Source organism: Tiliqua scincoides, chromosome 3 (genome assembly GCF_035046505.1).
Source record: "Tiliqua scincoides isolate rTilSci1 chromosome 3, rTilSci1.hap2, whole genome shotgun sequence".
NCBI lineage: Eukaryota > Metazoa > Chordata > Lepidosauria > Squamata > Scincidae > Tiliqua > Tiliqua scincoides.
The window spans coordinates 69,751,800-69,771,507 of NC_089823.1; the positions used below are offsets into that span (position 1 = coordinate 69,751,800).

General features: G+C 44.0%; 1 protein-coding gene across 2 annotated transcripts in view; it reads right to left on the reverse strand.

Annotated features, from left to right (window-relative positions):
• Positions 1-19,708, reverse strand: part of SYTL5 (synaptotagmin like 5) — a 47,158-nt gene that overhangs the window by 3,597 nt on the left and 23,853 nt on the right. For both annotated transcript variants that reach the window (XM_066621782.1, XM_066621780.1), the window contains 8 exons: positions 17,276-17,405; positions 16,466-16,572; positions 15,581-15,670; positions 13,623-13,688; positions 11,282-11,460; positions 8,664-8,766; positions 6,248-6,409; positions 3,685-3,793 (listed from right to left, as the gene is read on the reverse strand). In XM_066621782.1, coding sequence (XP_066477879.1) covers positions 3,685-3,793; positions 6,248-6,409; positions 8,664-8,766; positions 11,282-11,460; positions 13,623-13,688; positions 15,581-15,670; positions 16,466-16,572; positions 17,276-17,405 — 946 coding nt within the window. The remainder of the gene's footprint in view (positions 1-3,684; positions 3,794-6,247; positions 6,410-8,663; positions 8,767-11,281; positions 11,461-13,622; positions 13,689-15,580; positions 15,671-16,465; positions 16,573-17,275; positions 17,406-19,708) is intronic.

Here is a 19,708-nt window from a genome sequence, read left to right on the forward strand (position 1 = left end):
CCTACTGGTAGACCACAGCTGCGATACAAGGATATTTGCAAGAGGGATCTGAAGGCCTTAGGGATGGACCTCAACAAGTGGGAAACCCTGGCCTCTGAGTTGCCCGCTTGGAGGCAGGCTGTGCAGCATGGCCTTTCCCAGTTTGAAGAGACACTTGGCCAACAGTCTGAGGCTAAGAGGCAAAGAAGGAAGGTCCATAGACAGGGAGACAGACCAGGGACAGACTGCACTTGCTCCCAGTGTGGAAGGGATTGTCACTCCCGGATTGGCCTTTTCAGCCACACTAGATGCTGTGCCAGAACCACCTTTCAGAGCGCGATACCATAGTCTTTCCAGACTGAAGGTTACCAATACAAAAAAAAAAAAAATCAAATTAAGGGGTTCTCAAGAAGTTCCATGTGGCTTCTACCAAAATACCTTCAGACATCATAAAAAAGTAAATGGGTTGTTACTCAGTATGCTTAATTGTTTTGGACTGCCCCTAATAGGCATCTTTGGTCAAGGGGCAATGCTGGAAATGCAGGGATTCTGTCAGACTTATGTGCCTTTTGTCCAGGTTGATGCTAGGAACCCATCAAATCCATGCTGGATCCAAAAAGAGCTGTTCCCCTATTCCTCGTTTCCCTCTCCCCCACTTGCTTGGAGAAGCCTTGAGGAAGTTTTCTGAAGTGACTACACTTGCTTTCCTTCCCTATCTGACTTGCAGGGCATGGAACAAACATCAGGACACTCGGCCACTACAGAAAAAGAAGGCCACTTAGGCCAATAGACTCAAACTGCCAAGGCTGCCCCCAAACTCATGCACTTCCACTCCACTTCCCATAGAAATCTCAATGCCAACCCAAGAACCTAGGAAAGGAACTTGCCTCTTTGTTCATCTCATTGCTCTGCCTTACAGTCACTCTGTTGCCAATTTCTTCTCTCCCATCTCCTCCTCTGCCGCAACCAGAGACATGCAGCAATGCTGCTACTCAAGAACGCACCACTTCTTGCCTCTCACTAAGGATGGTGCCATCTCCATTAACCCTTCCCCCAACCCACACACAAGTCACAACACTACACAAATTTCACAAGTGACTGTTGGGACTGCCTGTTAAACCTTCTGAGAATTACTCTTTCCTCTTAGTCTTGATTGCTTGCCTTCAGTTTCCCTCCCTCACTCATTGACACAAACTGACTCAGAAGATTAAAGAGAGGTGATCTTGGCCACTGCCCCTTCCTATTTTCCAATTTCCTGCATGCAGCCCATTAGTAGTGCAACTTGCCACTCACCCTTCTGAGTCCTCTAGAATCTATGTCCTAAGTCTATGTTTTAACCAGTTAGGGTAGAAATCTTGATGGTATCCTCCATATTTGCTTCAGTACAGCTCCTCTTAACAATCCACCAAGGCCTCTGAAGATATTTCAGTTTCATTTCTGCTTCAGTCCTCCTTCAGAAGACATGGAGTATTAACCAATGATAGAAGAGCTTTCTCTCAACCTCCATCAAGGATAGTGAATTGGTAGCCAGCTCATTTGAGAGGCCACACCACATCATGACAAGAAAAAAAATAATGATTTCAAATCTTGCGGCTGAGCTGCAATTGTACCTCTGAATTCCAGCTTGAATTCTTGCTTTCTCCATACAGAACTCCTCTATCTCCCCCTCACCCACCTTTATTTTCCCAAAGACCTATAGGTTCCCTCAATAAACAACCTCATCTCCATAGAACATTAATGCCTCTCCTCTGAATCTCCACTTTCCCTAAGCAACATTCATGTCTCTTCTCCTTTCTCTCTCCAGCTTCCCCAGAAACCCGCACCTGCTGGGTCTAGTGCCATTTTATAGGCACCTTTACTCCTCATGGAACCACCTGAATTGCTGCTCATCTATTTGGTTTCATCCTTGATTCACCCTCCCTCCAATTGTAAGCTTGTTCCTGCCCAATAAATAGCATCTATATCTAACTCCATCTTTTGTGAATGCTAATCTCTTTTGGGGTGCACCACAATCCAACAGGCAAAGGTCTATAGATCATGAATGCTTCAACAAATGCACTACAAGTGTCACTGACAGCAAGTACAGTAACAGGTACAGTTATAAGTATACATACAGGTTGTTGTTGGCAACCTTCAGTCTCAAGAGACTATGGTATCGCACTCTGAAAGGTGGTTTTGGAACATCGTCTAGTGTGGCTGAAAAGGCCAATTCGGAAGTGACAATCCCTTCCACACCGGGAGCAAGTGCAGTCTGACCCTGGTCTGTCTCCCTGGCTATGGGCCTTCCTTCTTTGCCTCTTAGCCTCAGACTGTTGGCCAAGTGTCTCTTCAAACTGGGAAAGGCCATGCTGCACAGCCTGCCTCCAAGCGGGCCGCTCAGAGGCCAGGGTTTCCCACTTGTTGAGGTCCACTCCTAAGGCCTTCAGATCCCTCTTGCAGATGTCCTTGTATCGCAGCTGTGGTCTACCAGTAGGGCGCTTTCCTTGCACGAGTTCTCCATAGAGGAGATTCTTTGGGATCCGGCCATCATCCATTCTCACGACATGACCGAGCCAACGCAGGCGTCTCTGTTTCAGCAGTGCATACATGCTAGGGATTCCAGCACGTTCCAGGACTGTGTTGTTTAGAACTTTGTCCTGCCAGGTGATGCTGAGAATGCGTCGGAGGCAGCGCATGCATCGGAGGCAGCACATGTGGAAAGCGTTCAGTTTCCTCTCCTGTTGTGAGCGAAGAGTCCATGACTCGCTGCAGTGCAGTGATGATATTTGCATCCCTCATGTCTTGAGGTACTCCACCTTCTCTCCAGCAGAGACAGAGGATTTCATGCAGCTCAGTGACGATGATCTCTTTGCAGCACTTTAGGACTTCAGCAGGGATGCTGTCCCTACATACAGGGATGTATGTATGTACAGGGATGTATGTATGTACAGGGATGTACATACATACATACATCCCTGTATGTATGTACATGTATGTACAGGGATTATGTATGTACATACAGGGATGTATGTACAGGGATGTACATACAGGGATGTATGTCCCTACATACAGGGATGTACATACAGGTACAATAGCACAAATGTGTAATGTTAAAAAAGGATCTGATAATAAAGGGCTTAACAAAGATCATTAAGAGGGTTAGCACAAAATCTCTGCCCAGACCAAATCACACATTTATGCATACAGCAATTAATGAGGTACAAATGTGGGGGTGAGGGAGAGGGCAGAACTAGAACAAAATGAGATCATCATCACAGGAGGCAATGTAGACTATAAACCTTCGTCACATGAATATCAGCAGTAATCATGCAAAAAATCACAAAACAATAAGCACTCCACACCAAAAACCTGAATGTGTTTTAATCATGTTTCTGCAGTATTGTGTATGATGAAAATGTCAAGTGTTCTCAGACAAGAAAATCAGATTATAACAAATGCTACAGAGCTGACAGTTCATAAATCAGGCTAGATTCATTTAGGAAAACCAGCGTATCCTACCTGTTCCAAAAGATATATTGCTGGGGCCTCAGTACTACAGGAAAATGAATCATTTGAAATTTCTTTTGAGATTGGTAACTAACTGAATGCAAGGCAATTCCCATCTTCAACATCCTGGGAAGTTGAGACCTTATGCCTGTGCAAGATGGTGCATTTCAGGTCTCCAGAGAAATCATTGCTGGATAGTGCCATCAAGGTTCATTTTACCTTGAATCTCTCCCAGGGGAAGTGTTAGGTTCCTCTCAGGGGGGATATACCGCAGTAAAACTATCAACTCTCCTTGGTACTGAAGGCTGACATCGGTTGCAACATCCACCTGAAAAGAACACAGCAAAACAGAAGGGCTTTGGGCAGTGGGCATAAGTAGTATCCTTTTCTTCCACCTTCTCAATTATTTTAGAGGCAAGCTACCTAATTGTAGTAAGCAACCAAAGGCCATTTCACAATCTGTTTTGTTTATCAGAGTTTTGCAGAAGGCGCATGACTTTTAATGTACTTATTTATAGGTTACATAAACTGCTGGGACACAGAGGCTGGGTTAACTTACACTTCCCACTGCTTCTGTTTCAACACAGCAGAAAAGCGTATAGCAAAAGTTTATTTTTATTTATTCAAAGACATCAGCATTTATATGCTGCTTTTCTTCAACAGATCCTCCAAATGGCTCAAGGCAAAAAAATTTATAACAAAACAAAAAAACAAAGCATTTACAGTCAAATTAAATCCACTAAATGTAAAATCTACACATCATGCTAGTCAAAACCACAGCACTAAGAACATAAGAACAACCCCACTGGATCAGGCCATAGGCCCATATAGTCCAGTTTCCTGTATCTCACAGCGGCCCACCAAATGCTCCAGGGAGCACACCAGATAACAAGAGACCTGCATCCTGGTGCCCTCCCTTGCACTGGCATTCTGACATAGCCCATTTCTAAAATCAGGAGGTTGCACATACACATCATGGCTTGTAACCCGTAATGGATTTTTCCTCCAGAAACTAAACCAGACCTTGTCTAAAAAAATACTCTTTACAGTCCTTCTAAAGATTAAACATACCTCCTAATGAAGGAAGCTTCAGAACCTAGCTTCTGCTACCAAGAAGGCCCTGTCTTGAACCCTCACTAGTTTACCTTGAAGGAAAGGAGTAAAGTGGCAAAGAGAACTCTCAACATCAATCTGCCTTTTGCATAACTGATAGAGCCCAGCTGCTGTTTGACTTTTCTCTTGAAGCTGTAGTTTCAAATCTTAATGCTGCGTGGCTCTCTCACAGAAACTGCATAGTACCCCACTACCCATCATTCTGAATGTGTGAGGACACATTACCCACGTATCTTTACATGTATAGGCTTCCCAACTAGCAATAATTTCTGTCCATGACTTGACAGATTCAGGAGGCCCACAAAGTAAATGCCCATAGGAAGAACCCCACAAAGCAAAGGAGGTCCACAAAGCAAATGCTACTGCCATACATTTTCTTGCAGTACAGGTTGGGCAGATGTGAGCTATGCAGGACCAACTCAAAATGTGTGGGATGTCAGAGGAGATGGGGCATGACCTAATTCAAGTCTTCCAGTTGGCCTGAATGACCAAAGGTCCAGTTAAACTTTAATATTGACAACTGTATGTTTGCCACACCAAATCACAAAATTAGGACATGTGAGAATAATTTTTCTTGGCCTTCTACTCCCTAAGACAATAAATTTTTGTTTGAAGAATTCTAACTTAAAATGAACATGTCTCCTCAAGGCAACTAGATCCCTTCTTCCCAGGAGACAGGATGCTTTTGCCAAACAACACAACACCCTGATTGCAAATTTGTGAGTGGAAATGGTCCTTGTTTGTTCCACAGGTGCATGGAAGGTAGAAGAAAAACATTTCAGAAGCCAGGTTAGAAGTTAAGGTGGGAAACAGTTTCTGTGCCTACATCAATGGGTATTCAAAACTGGGTTAATCAGGGGGATCTCCCAGGCTACAGGAAGCTACCATCTGGTGCTCCTATGTACCAGAATGTAGGTAGCCCCTCCAACAATAAGTGCTTGTATTTGGAAACCTCCAAACACACCCTCATTTGGTGCTTGTTCCATACAGAGGGGTGGACTGAAGATTACTCATTTACATAAGCAGACCACCCCATCCGCCTTGCAGCAGCCCTCTGAGCCATCAAAAAGCACGGATCAAGGGAACCCTCAGAAAAGCAGTGAGGTGGGGTGCAGGGAACTTGCACTTAGTTTGGGAAGAACTTCCTCCCCTTGTAACTCCCTGCACCCCATATCACCCCATTCCTGACCATGGGAACAATTTTTTAGGTGGATCAGAGGGCACCTGAAAATCTTTGTTTAGATCATTGATTTTCAACCTTTTGCATCTCACGGCACACTGACAGGGCACTAAAATGGTCAAGGCGCACCACCAGGTTTTTGACAATTGACAAGGCACACCATGCTGCCAGTGGGGGTTCACATCTCCCATTGGCCCTATTAATAAATGACATTCCCCCAAATTCCTGTGGCACATCTGTGGACCACTCGCGGCACACCAGTGTGCCACGGCACAGTGGTTGAAAATGGTTGGCTTAGATCCTAAGAAAACAAGATGTTTCTTGGAGTACCATATTTCTGACTATTCTAAAAGACACTTTGGGAAAAGTAGTTTCCCAATGAAGAGACAATAGAAAGCACTCACAAAGCATATCTGCAAGCTATCCTACACAAAATCTAAACACTTTGTTCACTTGGCTTAGAACTAACCTTTGAAACCAAATCCTCACCTTGGGCTGAAGCATAAACCACTCATCTGCCCGATTCTCAAAGTTCCAGGAATCCAGGGGCAACTCCACTTCACCAAGAAAGCTGTTACGCCCAAACCTGTCATAATGCCAGACAGAAAGCTGGAGGGTCCGAGTCTCAAGCTGTGTATGGCTGATGACGTACTGTGAAGCAACAAAAGACCATTGCGACATGTTCATAAGATAAAACTACAAAGCCACTGAATGGTGAGCAGCAGAGCTTATGCATCCTGATTTTCAGGAAGATACTAGCAGCTGAATTTTGCACAGATGCACAGAACTTTTTTTCCTCTGCCAGGGTAGACCAATCAATCAGACAAGGTGACCATTAAAGAGAATCTATAACGCACAATGATTATCTTGAAAATCTATTTTTCTTACTGCTGCCTGGTTGTATTATTTCCTTATCCAATAATTACCAAAATTAATGAAACTTCTTAAAATGTCCCTTTCAACATTTTTTTACATTATATTTTACAGAGACAGAGAACAAACTGACCGCTCATGTTTGCCTATGTCAGAAGCAAGAACTCCTCTCCCAAGAAAACATCCCTCCCTAAAAGAGAGCTGCCTGTATACTGTGAGGCTGACCTCAGAAGCAGCCTGTTATATTTCCCCATTATATCACACACAGCATTCCTTTTTCAGATATAAATCGGAGCCACAACTGTTGGATATCACTAGAGAACAATGGCCTTGACCAAAACCTAGCTCACACCTGGTCATTGGTCCAGTTTTCTCACCTGATTTAAAAGCAGGATGATGGAACATCTGTTAATTGAAAACCAGCCTATCAAACCTTGGGGAGAGGGGGCTATGTTTCTAAAAATGGAATAAAAGAGTTGCCCAACTGGGTTGAGAGAACAAGATGCACAGCAACTGTAAGATGAAAGCTGGGCTTCGCAAGACGCCAACCCTCTCCAACTTTTCAGCACCTATGCATCTGCAATGCAGCCCCAAGGTAAGGCATCAAACACCCCCTCACCTTGAGGAGGCCTCCATGACTGCCTCCCCCCACCCCAGGAAGTAGCACACACCCTCTTGGCTGTATCTGCGCTGGAAAGTTGGATAGGATTAGGTCCTTAGGCTCTGTTTTTACTTTATTTTGAACTTTGCTTCTTGATCTCAACTATAGAATTTGATTGTCTATTTTTGTTCCCTGTGGCACTAATCCTCAATAAATCTTTTACTTTGATTTGATTAAAACAAACCTGCCTGGTGCACTGACCCACAGAGCAAAGGAACTCCCACATCTGACGCCTTGCTCAGCCCTACACACTACCCAGAAAAGGCTTGAGCCTAAGTGTGATTGTATGGTGATGTGTCAATGGGAGAGAGAGATGTGAAACAAGATCAAAGCACTCCCCACCCTTCTCCCTCCCCAGGAAATTCAGTGTGAGGGCTGCCAGTTGGCAAACAGATCCCCAGCTGGGTGAAGAGGTGGAAATATGACCCTGATCCTGTGTTTCTGGTGGCAGTCAATCCACCCCCATGGACAGCCAAGAGATGACTGTATGTGTGGCTTTGATGTGATCTGGGGCACGGAAAAGAATCAGATTTCTCAGAGGTGAATGCAATCCTTTTGTGCACTATCATGAAGATGAACAAAGTTCAGGATTAAGAAATGAAAAAAAATTAACAGAAGGCACTGATCCTAAAATTTAAAAAATAATACATTAAGACCCTTATCGCTGGGTTCCTGTTATTCAGCTTCCTTCTGTTCAAAACACTTTTTCTTTAGGTTGATGATATCATGCAACATGAGAAGATTCTAGGGAGTACATGATTAGACAGTACCCAAGAGTGGGAACTGTAACAAGCGTTCTCAGAGTGCCACAAGTGCTTTCAAAAGAAACCACAGTATAAAAAAAATAAAAATTATAAAACTCCTGGCCACCAATTACACTTACAGAGCAATCGTATCCACTGGAAGTGGAGCTTACTCCCATGTTAAATGTGCATGGACTGGGGCCTTAGGTAATGTTAAGGTTTTCCCAGTCCTGGGTTTATAAATCACAAGAGCCTAGGAGAAAAAGGAACATATCTGCATGAAACTTTCAGGAACAGTCAAAAAGAGGATCTTCTGCTGTTTGACTATGGCCATATTTAGATTCTGTGTTTTGGGCCAGACATGAACTCAAATACCCACTATGAATATTGTGGGGGAAAAAGTCATGAACGTTTGTCCAGATCTGAGAGATCACCACTTATGCTGTACAAAAGGGAAAATGCCTTCTCTTTATTAGAGACTGATTCTAACAAAACCCCCACAACAAAGGACAACCAACTGTTTTTATTTCAAAATAAATATCTACACAGCAAAAAAAAAAAAAAAATCAAATCACAAAGGATGTATGGAGATATTCAGTGTGATAGAAGAGCGTGTTTCAATTCTTACCTTCAGGGTTTCATTAAACTCTGGATTTGTGTTATTGCTCTTGATTTTTGTCTTCCGTTTACTTTGGCGAGACTTGTCCGGCAGGAGGTAAGCTTTTACATAGCTATAGATTAATCAGCAAATAATTAACAAAACTAAAATGCTACGGAGCCACATGTGCATGCACATAAAGGTAACTCTTATGACATTACTGAAATCCTGAAAGCAAAGCAAAGAAGGGCTTGTGGCACATGGAAAAAAGTTGATCACTTTAGGGTGCAATCCTAACCAACTTTCCAGCACTGACCTAACCGCAATGGTTAGGTAAGGTAACAAGCATGCCCTTACCTTGAAGAGGCCTCCTTTGACTGCCTCCCCACTGCAGGATGCAGTACATACCTCATTGGCACAGCTGTGTCAGTGCTAGAAAGTTGGTTAGGATTGCACCCTTAGTCACTTTCTCCTGTGCTACAGCTTACACTTTCAGTGAGGAAGAAGTACAGCTGTTTATCTACTGCAGTACCACTTCAGACTGCTGATCAGGACTCATGTGACTAAGTGCCCCTTCACAAAAAATATCTGTGGATATAGAAAACTAGGGAGAAGATGGTTAGATTCCTCTTCCATGACACGCTAGCTTTCTAAGAGCAGAATTTTTTTGTATGGAGAAGCATTCAATCCCACATCTGTAGTTTGATATGTGAAGCCTTCACACAGATTTACCAACAAATTGAGAACAAGGCCTGAGGGCCCAAACCTAAGGTCCCTCAGCGCCAGTGCTGGGTGTCACAAATGTGCCGTAAGGCACGCCCATGGCACCTGGAGGAGAGGCCACTGGTGCGAAGCCTCAGCACCATGTGGAATGCCCAGCTGGCACTCCTGCAGCACCAGCTGGCAGTGAGCAGTTTTAGGGTGGGAGGGAGGCGGGAAGTGGGTATAACAGGGTGGGGGAAGGGCAGGGCAGGGGGAGGAACCAGGGTGGGAAGGGGGTGGGACTGGTGGAGCCCTGCTCTGCTGTATCCTATCCTCCATGTTGGGCTGCAAGCCCAACACAGAGGCTATCAAGTCTGCACCAGAAAAACAGCTGGCTCAGACTACAGAAGATTCATTGTGGGACCTGGAGCTTTCCTGGAGCTTCCACCTCCGGAGGCCTAGTTGGTGCCACTGGATGCAGTGGTAGCTGTTTTGGAACCACTGCACCTGGTGGAGCCGCCAGGGATAGAATTGGCTTGCCCACCTCCCAATTCTTCTTATAGGCCAGGAAACCTGGAAAAGTCCATCCTTTACCCATCCTTCATACATCATATGCCTAATAGAAATAAACTACCAAATCACGTCCTACGAAAGGAGAGGTTAGCAATATAGCGTAGTGAAAATGCCATTATCCATGTCTCTGAAACTATCTATGCAGTCAGTTTTAAGACTGAATGGGTTCCTGCAGGAGTTCCACACAGAAAATGCTTTTGTGAAAGCAACCCCCCTGTGATAAAATAGCAACCTCACCCTCAAGTGAGAACTATCTGCTGGGGGGAAAAAATGCTTGTTTTTTTCCAGGATATAGTAACTTATTGTAACATGGAGTTCCTTCACATGGCACATTCATTGTGCAAATGTCAAGCTCACACACTGATGACATTTGCACTTCAAACATCACTGCTTAAATCAGCTCTCAGTTATTCAAAGTTCCCAGTCTGAGGGCTGCTTCTCATGTTCAGCTGGAAAGCTGCAGCACACTTGTGGGAATCTAAAAATTTGTGAAAAGAATGTAAGCACCATAAACACATGTGCAATGACAGAAACTAAGAAGAAGGAAAAATACAAGAGAATTGCCAATACTAATCCTACCACACAAATACACAACCATAAGTAGTTCTGCTTCACTGTAGAGCAGGGGTGCCCAAACCCCAGCCCTGGGGCCACCTGTGGCCCTTGAGGCCTCTCAATGTGGCCCTCAAGGAGCCCGCAGTCTCCAATGAGCCTCTGGCCCTCCGGAGATTTGTTGGAGCCCACACTGGCCCAACACAACTGCTCTAAGCGTGAGGGCGACTGTTTGACCTCTTGTGTGAGCTGTGGGATGAGGGCTCCCTCCACTGCTTGTTGTTTCACATCTGTAATTCTGTAGCGGCAGCAAAGGAAAGGCCCACCTTGCGTTGTGCAAGGCCTTTTATAGGTCTTGAGCGATTGTAAGGCCTTGAGCTACTGTAAGACCTTCATTCATTCATATAAGTTCATCTTAATATATTCATTTATGTAAACTTATGTAAATTTATTCAAATTTTAAATTAATTCCTTTTTTCCCCGGGCCCCTGACACAGTGTCAGAGAGACAATGTGGCCCTCCTGCCAAAAACTTTGGACACCCCTGCTGTAGAGAATGGAGAGGCCAATTTGGTTCCCTCTCCCCAAGTCGTCTGACAAGCAGAGAGTGTCCTGGGGCTTCTTACTGTCTTTGAATTGTAGTGCAAGAGAGATCTGGGAGATCAGAGTGGGGGCTGATGAGCACCCTTCTTCCCACAGCTATCTGCCCCTGACAAGTGGATTTGTGGACACAAAATGAATTTGCCTCACAGATCTCTGTGTGACATTTCAGAAATAAACATAATTGAATAGCAAGATGAAAGGAGAATCTTCTTTGCTTACGGATCTGTTCTTTGCTTCTTTTCATCCGCTATGGCCAAGTTCTTGCATTTCTTTACTAGGATGTTGAGAGCTCCTGTTTTGTAGCTGTAGCTCATTTGGAGGCAAATTTCACCACTGATCTTCACATTGCCATAGTCCCCAGTTTCACTATACACACTCATCATACTATTAATGCTAGTCTGAAAAAGCAAAGAGAATAAAAGCAGTTTATCAAGCTGAACCACGTTTGTTTTTAAAAGAGGGCCATATTTTTAAATTTAGTAACCCTAATAATAACAGTTCATCAATTCTACCAGTGAAAGGGACGACTTAGAAAACCAAAATGACCATATGACAATGTTTTTCTACATGTCCAAAGTACAATGTAATGTACAGAATCCTTTTTTATTTCTAATATCATTGCAGTAGGAAGAGGAAAAAAGACCCTACCAAATTGTTACATAGCAAGTCATGCAATAAGATGACTTTCCAAAGCGGAAAAAGAAATGGTTTCTCTAGACTAGCACCTTCTCCCAGATCAGTCCAGATGCTTAACAAATTTCACTCCATGCAGAGCGATCCCAGCTGACAAAACAAATGAACTACCACATTCATGTAAATCACCAATGGGAGGAGATAATGGTAACCGGAAAACATCATGTCAAATGTTACATCTTCCATGTTGTTGCACCCATCTAGTGCCACGTGGGCGATGCCACACAGAATCAGTAGATATCCAAATCAGCCAGCAGAGAGTATTTTATTCCATGTGATTATATTTATCCCAATCTAAAACCAGATTGTCTGTATGTAATTTGGGCTGGCCGGAATACAGAACCCTCACTTTTTCCTAGCCACACTCATTAATGCAACACAAAGGGCTAAGCTCTCCTCCTAAATGTGGGCAGCACAAAACAACGCATGAGAAAATTCCCTATTCTAAGGTAAATACAATTTTTATTTCCCACAGCCTGCCTTCATGTTTTAATCTTACCTATTTTAAGGAAAAGCACAAACAAGGGGGGAGGGGTCACTTACTGGTTTAGATTTTAGACTTTTACTAGTAGTAAAACATTACTACTATATATTCCAAAAGGAAATGTATTGCATTATGTAATCAACAACAGATTGTTATGGGCCCTTGTGAAAGCAGGACAAAAGCTGTCTGGCTTCCCTGTACACTGATCAGTTGTCTAGGAATCGTGTGCTCTTCAAAGACTCAAGGCATTTCTTTGGTTTGATTTCAAATTCTGTATCATACTGCTGACTCATACTTCCTCTTCTACCTTTTCTTGAAGCATCTTACATGGGGCTGGGCAGTTATGTAAGTTTCTCAACAAAGACAAATTTCACTTTCAAGAATAAGACAAATTTTCACTAGTCATCATTCAATTAACTAAGGCTATTGGTAACTGTCAGGGGGCCCTGACTTAACGCTAGAGGGGTGCAGCCCCCAGTCACGGATCCTCCTTTCCTCCCGGGATGGGTGGAGACTCCGTCCCGCCCTCTGCAGCGCTGGTCCCACCACTCAGGAAGAGGTAGGATCAGGCAAGCCTGCGCCTGGCTTGCCCGGCAGAAGGGACGCGGGTGACCCTGTGCTCGGGCCAGTGGGCAGGCGGGCTACCACCCCTCCCGAACCAACTGCAATGGAGGCGCGTCCCTGCAGTGACAACCAGACAGCCGGCTGTGGAGGACAGCTCGCTGGACTGCCTGGCTTCCCTGCCTGATGACGTCAGTGGGCGACGAAGCTTGCCGCTGGCCCTGGATACCCAAAGGGGCAGGAAAGGGGGGGCCGGCAGGGGGTGCAGGCCACCAGCGGAGGAGGGTCCTTCAGGGGGATTGATCCCCCTGTGGGCACTGGGAAACGCTTTCCAGAGCCCAAGCCTGGGGCCAAACACTGGCCCTTTTAGACCTGCCAAGCCAGGAAGAGGCAGGGTTAGGAGCCCTGGGGCTTCTTAAGGTCAGGCCAGCCCATGATGACAGTCAGTCTGGAGAGAGCAGGCTGAGGGGAGGTAGGGGGCTGGAGCTCCAGCCTTCCTACCAGTGACCCAAGAAGCCTGCCTCAAACCTGAACAGGGGACCAGGGTGCTGTCAACCCTCCCCATGGCAGTCTGAGGCCAGCCCGACCAAGACTGCTGGACACTCTAGAGAGAGAGAGAGAAACTGGACTGGCAGCTGGGCCTTCTGGCCCAGGGATCCTCACGGGATGCCCTATGCCCTAGCCCCACCAAGCACCAGGATCCCCACAGTAACAATTTACATGGGTATATTTTAATTGAACTGTTATAGGGAAATGAAAAGTGCAACACAAAAAACAAAAAAAGAAGAGACCTTGAATGCATCAGAAAGCAAGAGAACTCACAGTATCACCATCTGCATCTGGCACATTTAAGTAGGTCCATTTCCTGTCAGAACCTGAAGGGGAATGCTTTAAGAGGAGAAAGGAAAGGAGGAATGGAAAGAATAGCATTATGAGGCTGCCACAGGAATTCAGAAAAGAAGAAAAGGCCTTAGGAAATAAAACAGGTATAGAAAGCATAGACTGAAGTACAGAAGTATGATAATACAGCATCATGTAGAAATTATTGCAGGGAGTTATTTTTTTCCTGTAGCAATGAACCTGATACTAAGTTCCCAAGAAGTCTCCATTTCTCTCTTGCAACATTACAGAAACATTTGGGTGATTATGGTTGCTAATCATGAGGACTAAGCATGTCTGTGTTATTAGTTAACACGTCTAGTTATTACAAGCCTGAAGCTATGACTTAAAGAAGTACAGAGTGCTGTTAACATTGATACCAATATAAGTTTCTGACTCTAGAAATGTTCTTTGCAGGAAGACTTGCCTGGCATGAACTCTAAGGTCATTCTGGTGCCAGGTCATTCTGGTGCCCAGGCCTTTGGGACTCTATGAACTAGAGCAGGGGTGGGCAAACTTTCAACTTTAGGGAACCTGAACCTTTAACATTTGAACAGAAGAGGGAATTTCAGCAGGTGCAGCTTGTCATCTCACAGGTGACAAGCTGTACCTGCTGAAATTCTCTCTCCTGTACAATTGTTAAAGGTCCAGGATCCCTAAAGTTGAAAGTCTGCCCACCCCTGAACTCCAGTAAACTTATTCTATGTAAGTAAGCTTACTCTATGAACTAGAGTAAACTAGACTCTATGAACTGGATATAAACTTTTCTACTGTTCTTGCTTCATGCCAAATATTATAGTTTAGTATTTAAATTTATGTTAACTGCTTTAGAGGCTCTTACCTGAAGAGTAGAGTACAAATATTCTAAATACAGATAATTAAATCATGATTTGCCGATTTATTCAGCAAATAATGTGCTTATGAAGTGAGTTGGTCAGTCTAAGGCTGAAATCTTACTCATGCTTACCTGACAGTAAGTCATACGTCACATCTACAACCAGGCTGGAGGGCCCACCTGGCTAGATAGACCCCGAATCCTTTGCATCCAATAGGTCTTTGGGACAAGGGCCCAGTATAAGACTTTGTCCATCTGACAGACCCTAACAACCTGGCACCAGTACTGCACTACCACATTCTGTGCTTCCATTGCATCATGGCAGACACACAAACCACACTATGCCAACCTATCTGGAAAACTAAATCCACATATGAGCAAATGGTTTTCCTTTGCCTCTTTTTTCATTTAAGAGATCAGGGCCAACAACAACCAGAAATATGTATACTGTACTGTATACAGGAGAATTTCTTTGCCATTATCTGCCTGAGAGCTATTGCAATTTAACCAGTGCATATGTCTGCTATCGTCACTGTTCAGAAAAATGCATTTATCTTCATAATGCGATTCTCTGGCAGCTACTAATGGGCTACATTCCTGCATCCTTCAATACGAGTAAAATAAGTCACACTTTAAAGGCCTCATTATCACCGTCAAGATGGGCCAGCTGTCCTGATTTTCTGCATTGATGGAATTCACAGATTCATTTGGTGTTTGGGGGCTTGCAGTCATTCACATTTCCAGATTACACAACTGACACACAACTTCCAGATTAACAGATTATGAATTAAGTGCCTTTCCTGCAGAGTTGATGAAGGTTCTCTCCACAAATTCTAGGCCTATTGCCACTTATGTGTCAAATGCAAGTTACCCTCAAAAGGGGGGGTGGTGGAGAAAGAGAGAATCAACAGAGGCTGAAAATCAATCACTTGAACAGTAGATCAGAATTGAGTAAAATATACTCAACAGAAAGGAATGAGCTATATGTATCGCATGTCAACAGTACAATGCAGTCTTGGAAGACAAGTACAAGGAAAACCCATCTAGATAGTAACAAAGACCTTACTGTTGAACATCCACTTGCCAAGTTCATCCGCCTGTTTGAGTAGTCTGAGGCTACAATGTCAATATCTTCCTCTGCCTCATCCAGGTAATCCTAAGGCAAAAGGGTTTAAAAAAAACAACACAGAGAATAAAACAAAAAAAAATCAGGGAACAGCCACCTGGCCCTAACCGAGGAGATCCAATGAGGTATTCCAGCACGCCAGCCTCCTGCAACAGGTGAGGGCGAGAAGTGCTAATCTTCAGCTAATTCACAAACTAACAGGGGTCAGTACAAAAGAAGCAGGGTTGAGTTGTGTCAAGTGGTTCGCTAATCAGTCCACAAATGAAACTCTCTGAACTACACCCAATTTAAGTCAAATTGTGCCCCTTCCAGATACTTCTAAAAACAGCAGATATGGGGACTGTAACAAAAAGTTTCTGCTCTCTTGGCTCCTACCCTATAATTTGAGCAGTGATAACAAGCATTTATGCAAACTCATTACACATCACAAAATGCCCTTAGCCAATGGGCCATGGGTAATGGCTATTCTCACCACTAGTTTCATGCTCTCCAATTCAGGTTGTTGCACCAATTCAAATTCTCTACATAACATCTCAAACACAACCATCTGCAGTTAGCAATCCTGTCCTTGCAATATCTGGGTCCTCACGTTCAGCAACGACTTCATTAGATCATTATGGATCACCATCAGTCTTGCCATCAAATTTTCCTCCTTTCAACTACAAAGCTCACAGTATCTGTTGCTACATGTATATTCTCAGTGTGAACTATGAGACAAATGTGGAGTTTGGCTTCAATTCAGAACAAATCTGTTAGCCCTTATGAAGGCACAGAAATAAAGAGGCTGTGCTCCCCACTTTGGGAACTTTAGTGGTTCTAACTCACCAGATCCTGGTCCAGTGCTCCAGGTACAGATTTACTCCTTAAGCTCAAAGTATCATCATTGCCTTCTGACAAGGACCCACTGATATCAATATCTGATCTGCTGTGATCTACAAAACAGAAGGGAAGATAAAGAGCAAATTCTTTGAAATCAATACATAATAAATGGCACTCCAATATCACACTTGGTTTCTAACTTCCATTTTTTGTGACTGGTAATGCAGAGACTAACATTCACTCCCTCCAGCACTAATTTCATCTCTTCAACCTTCTCTCTGAGGGAGGAAAAAATTAGTAGCACAACAGGTGGGCAAGGAGAAGACTCTCACTGGGGCATCCCAATGTTTTGGTTTGTGCTGCGCTCTTCCTTTAGGGAAACTGGTCAAAGAAAACTGCTTCTCCGATGCTCTTGCAGACTTGCACTCCCATTCAATAAGAAGGTTGTAAAGCTCAACCAGAGCATACAATGCCTTACACCAGAGGTTATAGGCCTAAATGGCCCTAGGAGTGATCATTAAAGGACACTGAATGAGACATTCTCCATATTGAAACAATGGTGCACTCTAGCAAGGGTTACAATATGAAAGTGCCAAGAAGCCATAACCTTTATATTTTTCTTTATTTGAAGCTAATATTTCCCAAGAACAAACGTGTCTGTTAATAATTACTAAGAACAAAGTGAGGAAAAAGACATCCTCAACCAATCCGTTCCCTTGCCAAAAACTGAAAGACAAGCAAAAAGGTGGCAAAAGCAAGCAGTAACTCTGAAGAGTGGGCAGAATGTATTAAAAACCACTTGTTGGAAAAATTTACCGGATGATAGCGATGTCCTAGAAATGGCAATGGAGGGTGTGCCAGATGGTGTTCTACGATGCCGTCTTGCTAAATCTGCCGGTATACTTTCACTTGTAGGCATACAGGTGCCATTTTCTAATCCAGGATCCTGCCCAAGAGATTATACGTTTTGTTACATGCATAACAGTATAAAAACCTCACGGACAAAGCTCAATTCTTTAACCCAGTGTTTCTCAAACTGTGGGTTGTGATTCACTAGGTGGGTTGCAAGCCAATTTCAGGTGGGTCCCCACTCATTTCAATATTTTATTTTTAATATATTAAAACTTGATGCTACCATGGTATGTGACTGCATTTGGGGAAATATTACACATCTGTACTTTTAACAGGTTACTCTGTATATGCTTTTAATAATGGCAGTAAATGGGACTTACTCCTGGGTAAGTGTGGGTAGGATTGCAGCCTAGGATTATTAAAAATGTTCCTGCTTGATGATGTCACTTCTGGTCATGATGTGTACATGCAACCTCCTGATTTTAGCAATGGACTACGTCAGAATGCCAGATGCAAGGGAGGGCACCAGGATGCAGGTCTCTTGTTGTCTTGTGTGCTCCCTGAGGCATTTGGTGGGCCACTGTAAGATACAGGAAGCTGGACTAGGTAGACCTTTGGCCTGATCCAGTAGGGCTGTTCTTATGTTCCTGACATCACTTCTAGTGGGTCCTGACAGATTCTCAATCTAAAAAGTGGGTCCCAGTGCTAAAAGTTTGAGAACCACTGCTTTAATCCACAAAAAATATACGATAGTGCTATGTGTTGGCAACGCCATGTGCAACCTTGTGCAAATAATGCCAACATCTCCTATCTTCCATCTGCTTGTTTTCTCTATATCTGTAAAACATGTTCACATTCCATTGCCTATTCACATGAACAACAAATAATCTGATTTGACAGAGTGAGTTAATATGCTCCCATAAATACAAACAATTGCTGTTCCACAGAAGACTAAAAAAAACAAAACCCCTGTAACGCTGCAATAAAACAAAATAAAAATGAGCATATCAAAGCAAAAATAAGACATTTTGTCAGTAATTGCCACATTTACCCAATTGCTGTATGTGCTCTCTTCTGTGCTATAAGCAGAATTGTATATCAGCATCTGTGAACAGCCTGCAGAGTTTCAGCACACACAAAAAATGCCACTTGCAAAGTGTTATTGCAATGTGCCTGGTTTTCCTAAGCCTTCATGGATGTCACCACATATTAGCAGAGCCAAGTTACATTGTTTTCCTGAAAAGCTGAGTCATATTAACTTTGACCTTTTCCAATTTAATTTTCCCTTTGGCACAAGTGAGTTGCTACTAAAAGTAAAGTTCTGTTCAAGAGGGCAGCAGGGATGGCCCATCTCTGAGGCCAAATGAAGTGGTCGCCTCAGGCAGCAGATTGGTAGGGGCACCCACCTCCATCTGCCCACTTGCCTCAATTGCTCCTCCGCCCAGGCCTTGGACTGGAGAGGGAAGAGGAGGTGGAGGGGAAGAGGAAGTGTGAGGAGCGTATTGGTCTGAAGCATCTCCACGACACTGATACTGCTATCCGCCTGCTCCTTTTCCAATCCAGGGAGTGGAAAAAGGCTGGCACATCACCCGGTAAGGGGGAGGGAAGCATTTAGCACTCTACCTCAGGCACCAGGAAATCCTGGGCAGTTCTAACACCTGGGTTTGAGTTCTGAGTCTACACCAGGGGTGCCCAAACTGCCTCTTGAGGCCTCTCAATGCAGCCCTCAGGGAGCCCCCAGTCTCCAATGAGCCTCTGGCCCTCCGGAGATTTGTTGAAGCCCACAATGGCCCGACGCAACTGCTCTCAGCATGAGAGCGACTGTTTGACCTCTCGCGTGAACTGTGGGATGAGGGCTTCCTCCACTGCTTGCTGTTTCACGTCTGTGATGCAGTAGCGGCAGCAAAGGAAAGGCCAGCCTTGCTTTGGGCAAGGCCTTTTATAGACCTTGAGCTATTGTAAGACCTTCATTCATTCATTCAAGTTCATCTTTAATATCTTCATTTATGTAAACTTATGTAAATTTATTCAAATTTTAAATGTAAATTAATTCTTTTTCCCCCCGGCCCCCGACAGTGTCAGAGAGATGATGTGGCCCACCTGCCAAAAACTTTGGACACCCCTGGTCTACGCTATGCTACCTCAAACTGAAGCTGGAAGCTCCTAGGACTGAACATTCCTCTGTACAGAACACTTCCTATCTTTAGAAAACCAGCATGTCAAGGAGGAAAGGATAGAAATCTTCTACCAGACAAGTTCCTGTTCTATATGTAAAGTATTCAATTGACCAGAAGATAATTCATCTTTATGAGTCCCAACCTGCAGTGACACTGCCCAGAGACAGGTTTAGCACCTCAATGAAAACTAGGCCATGTTTCAACTCTGGTAGCCTTCTTT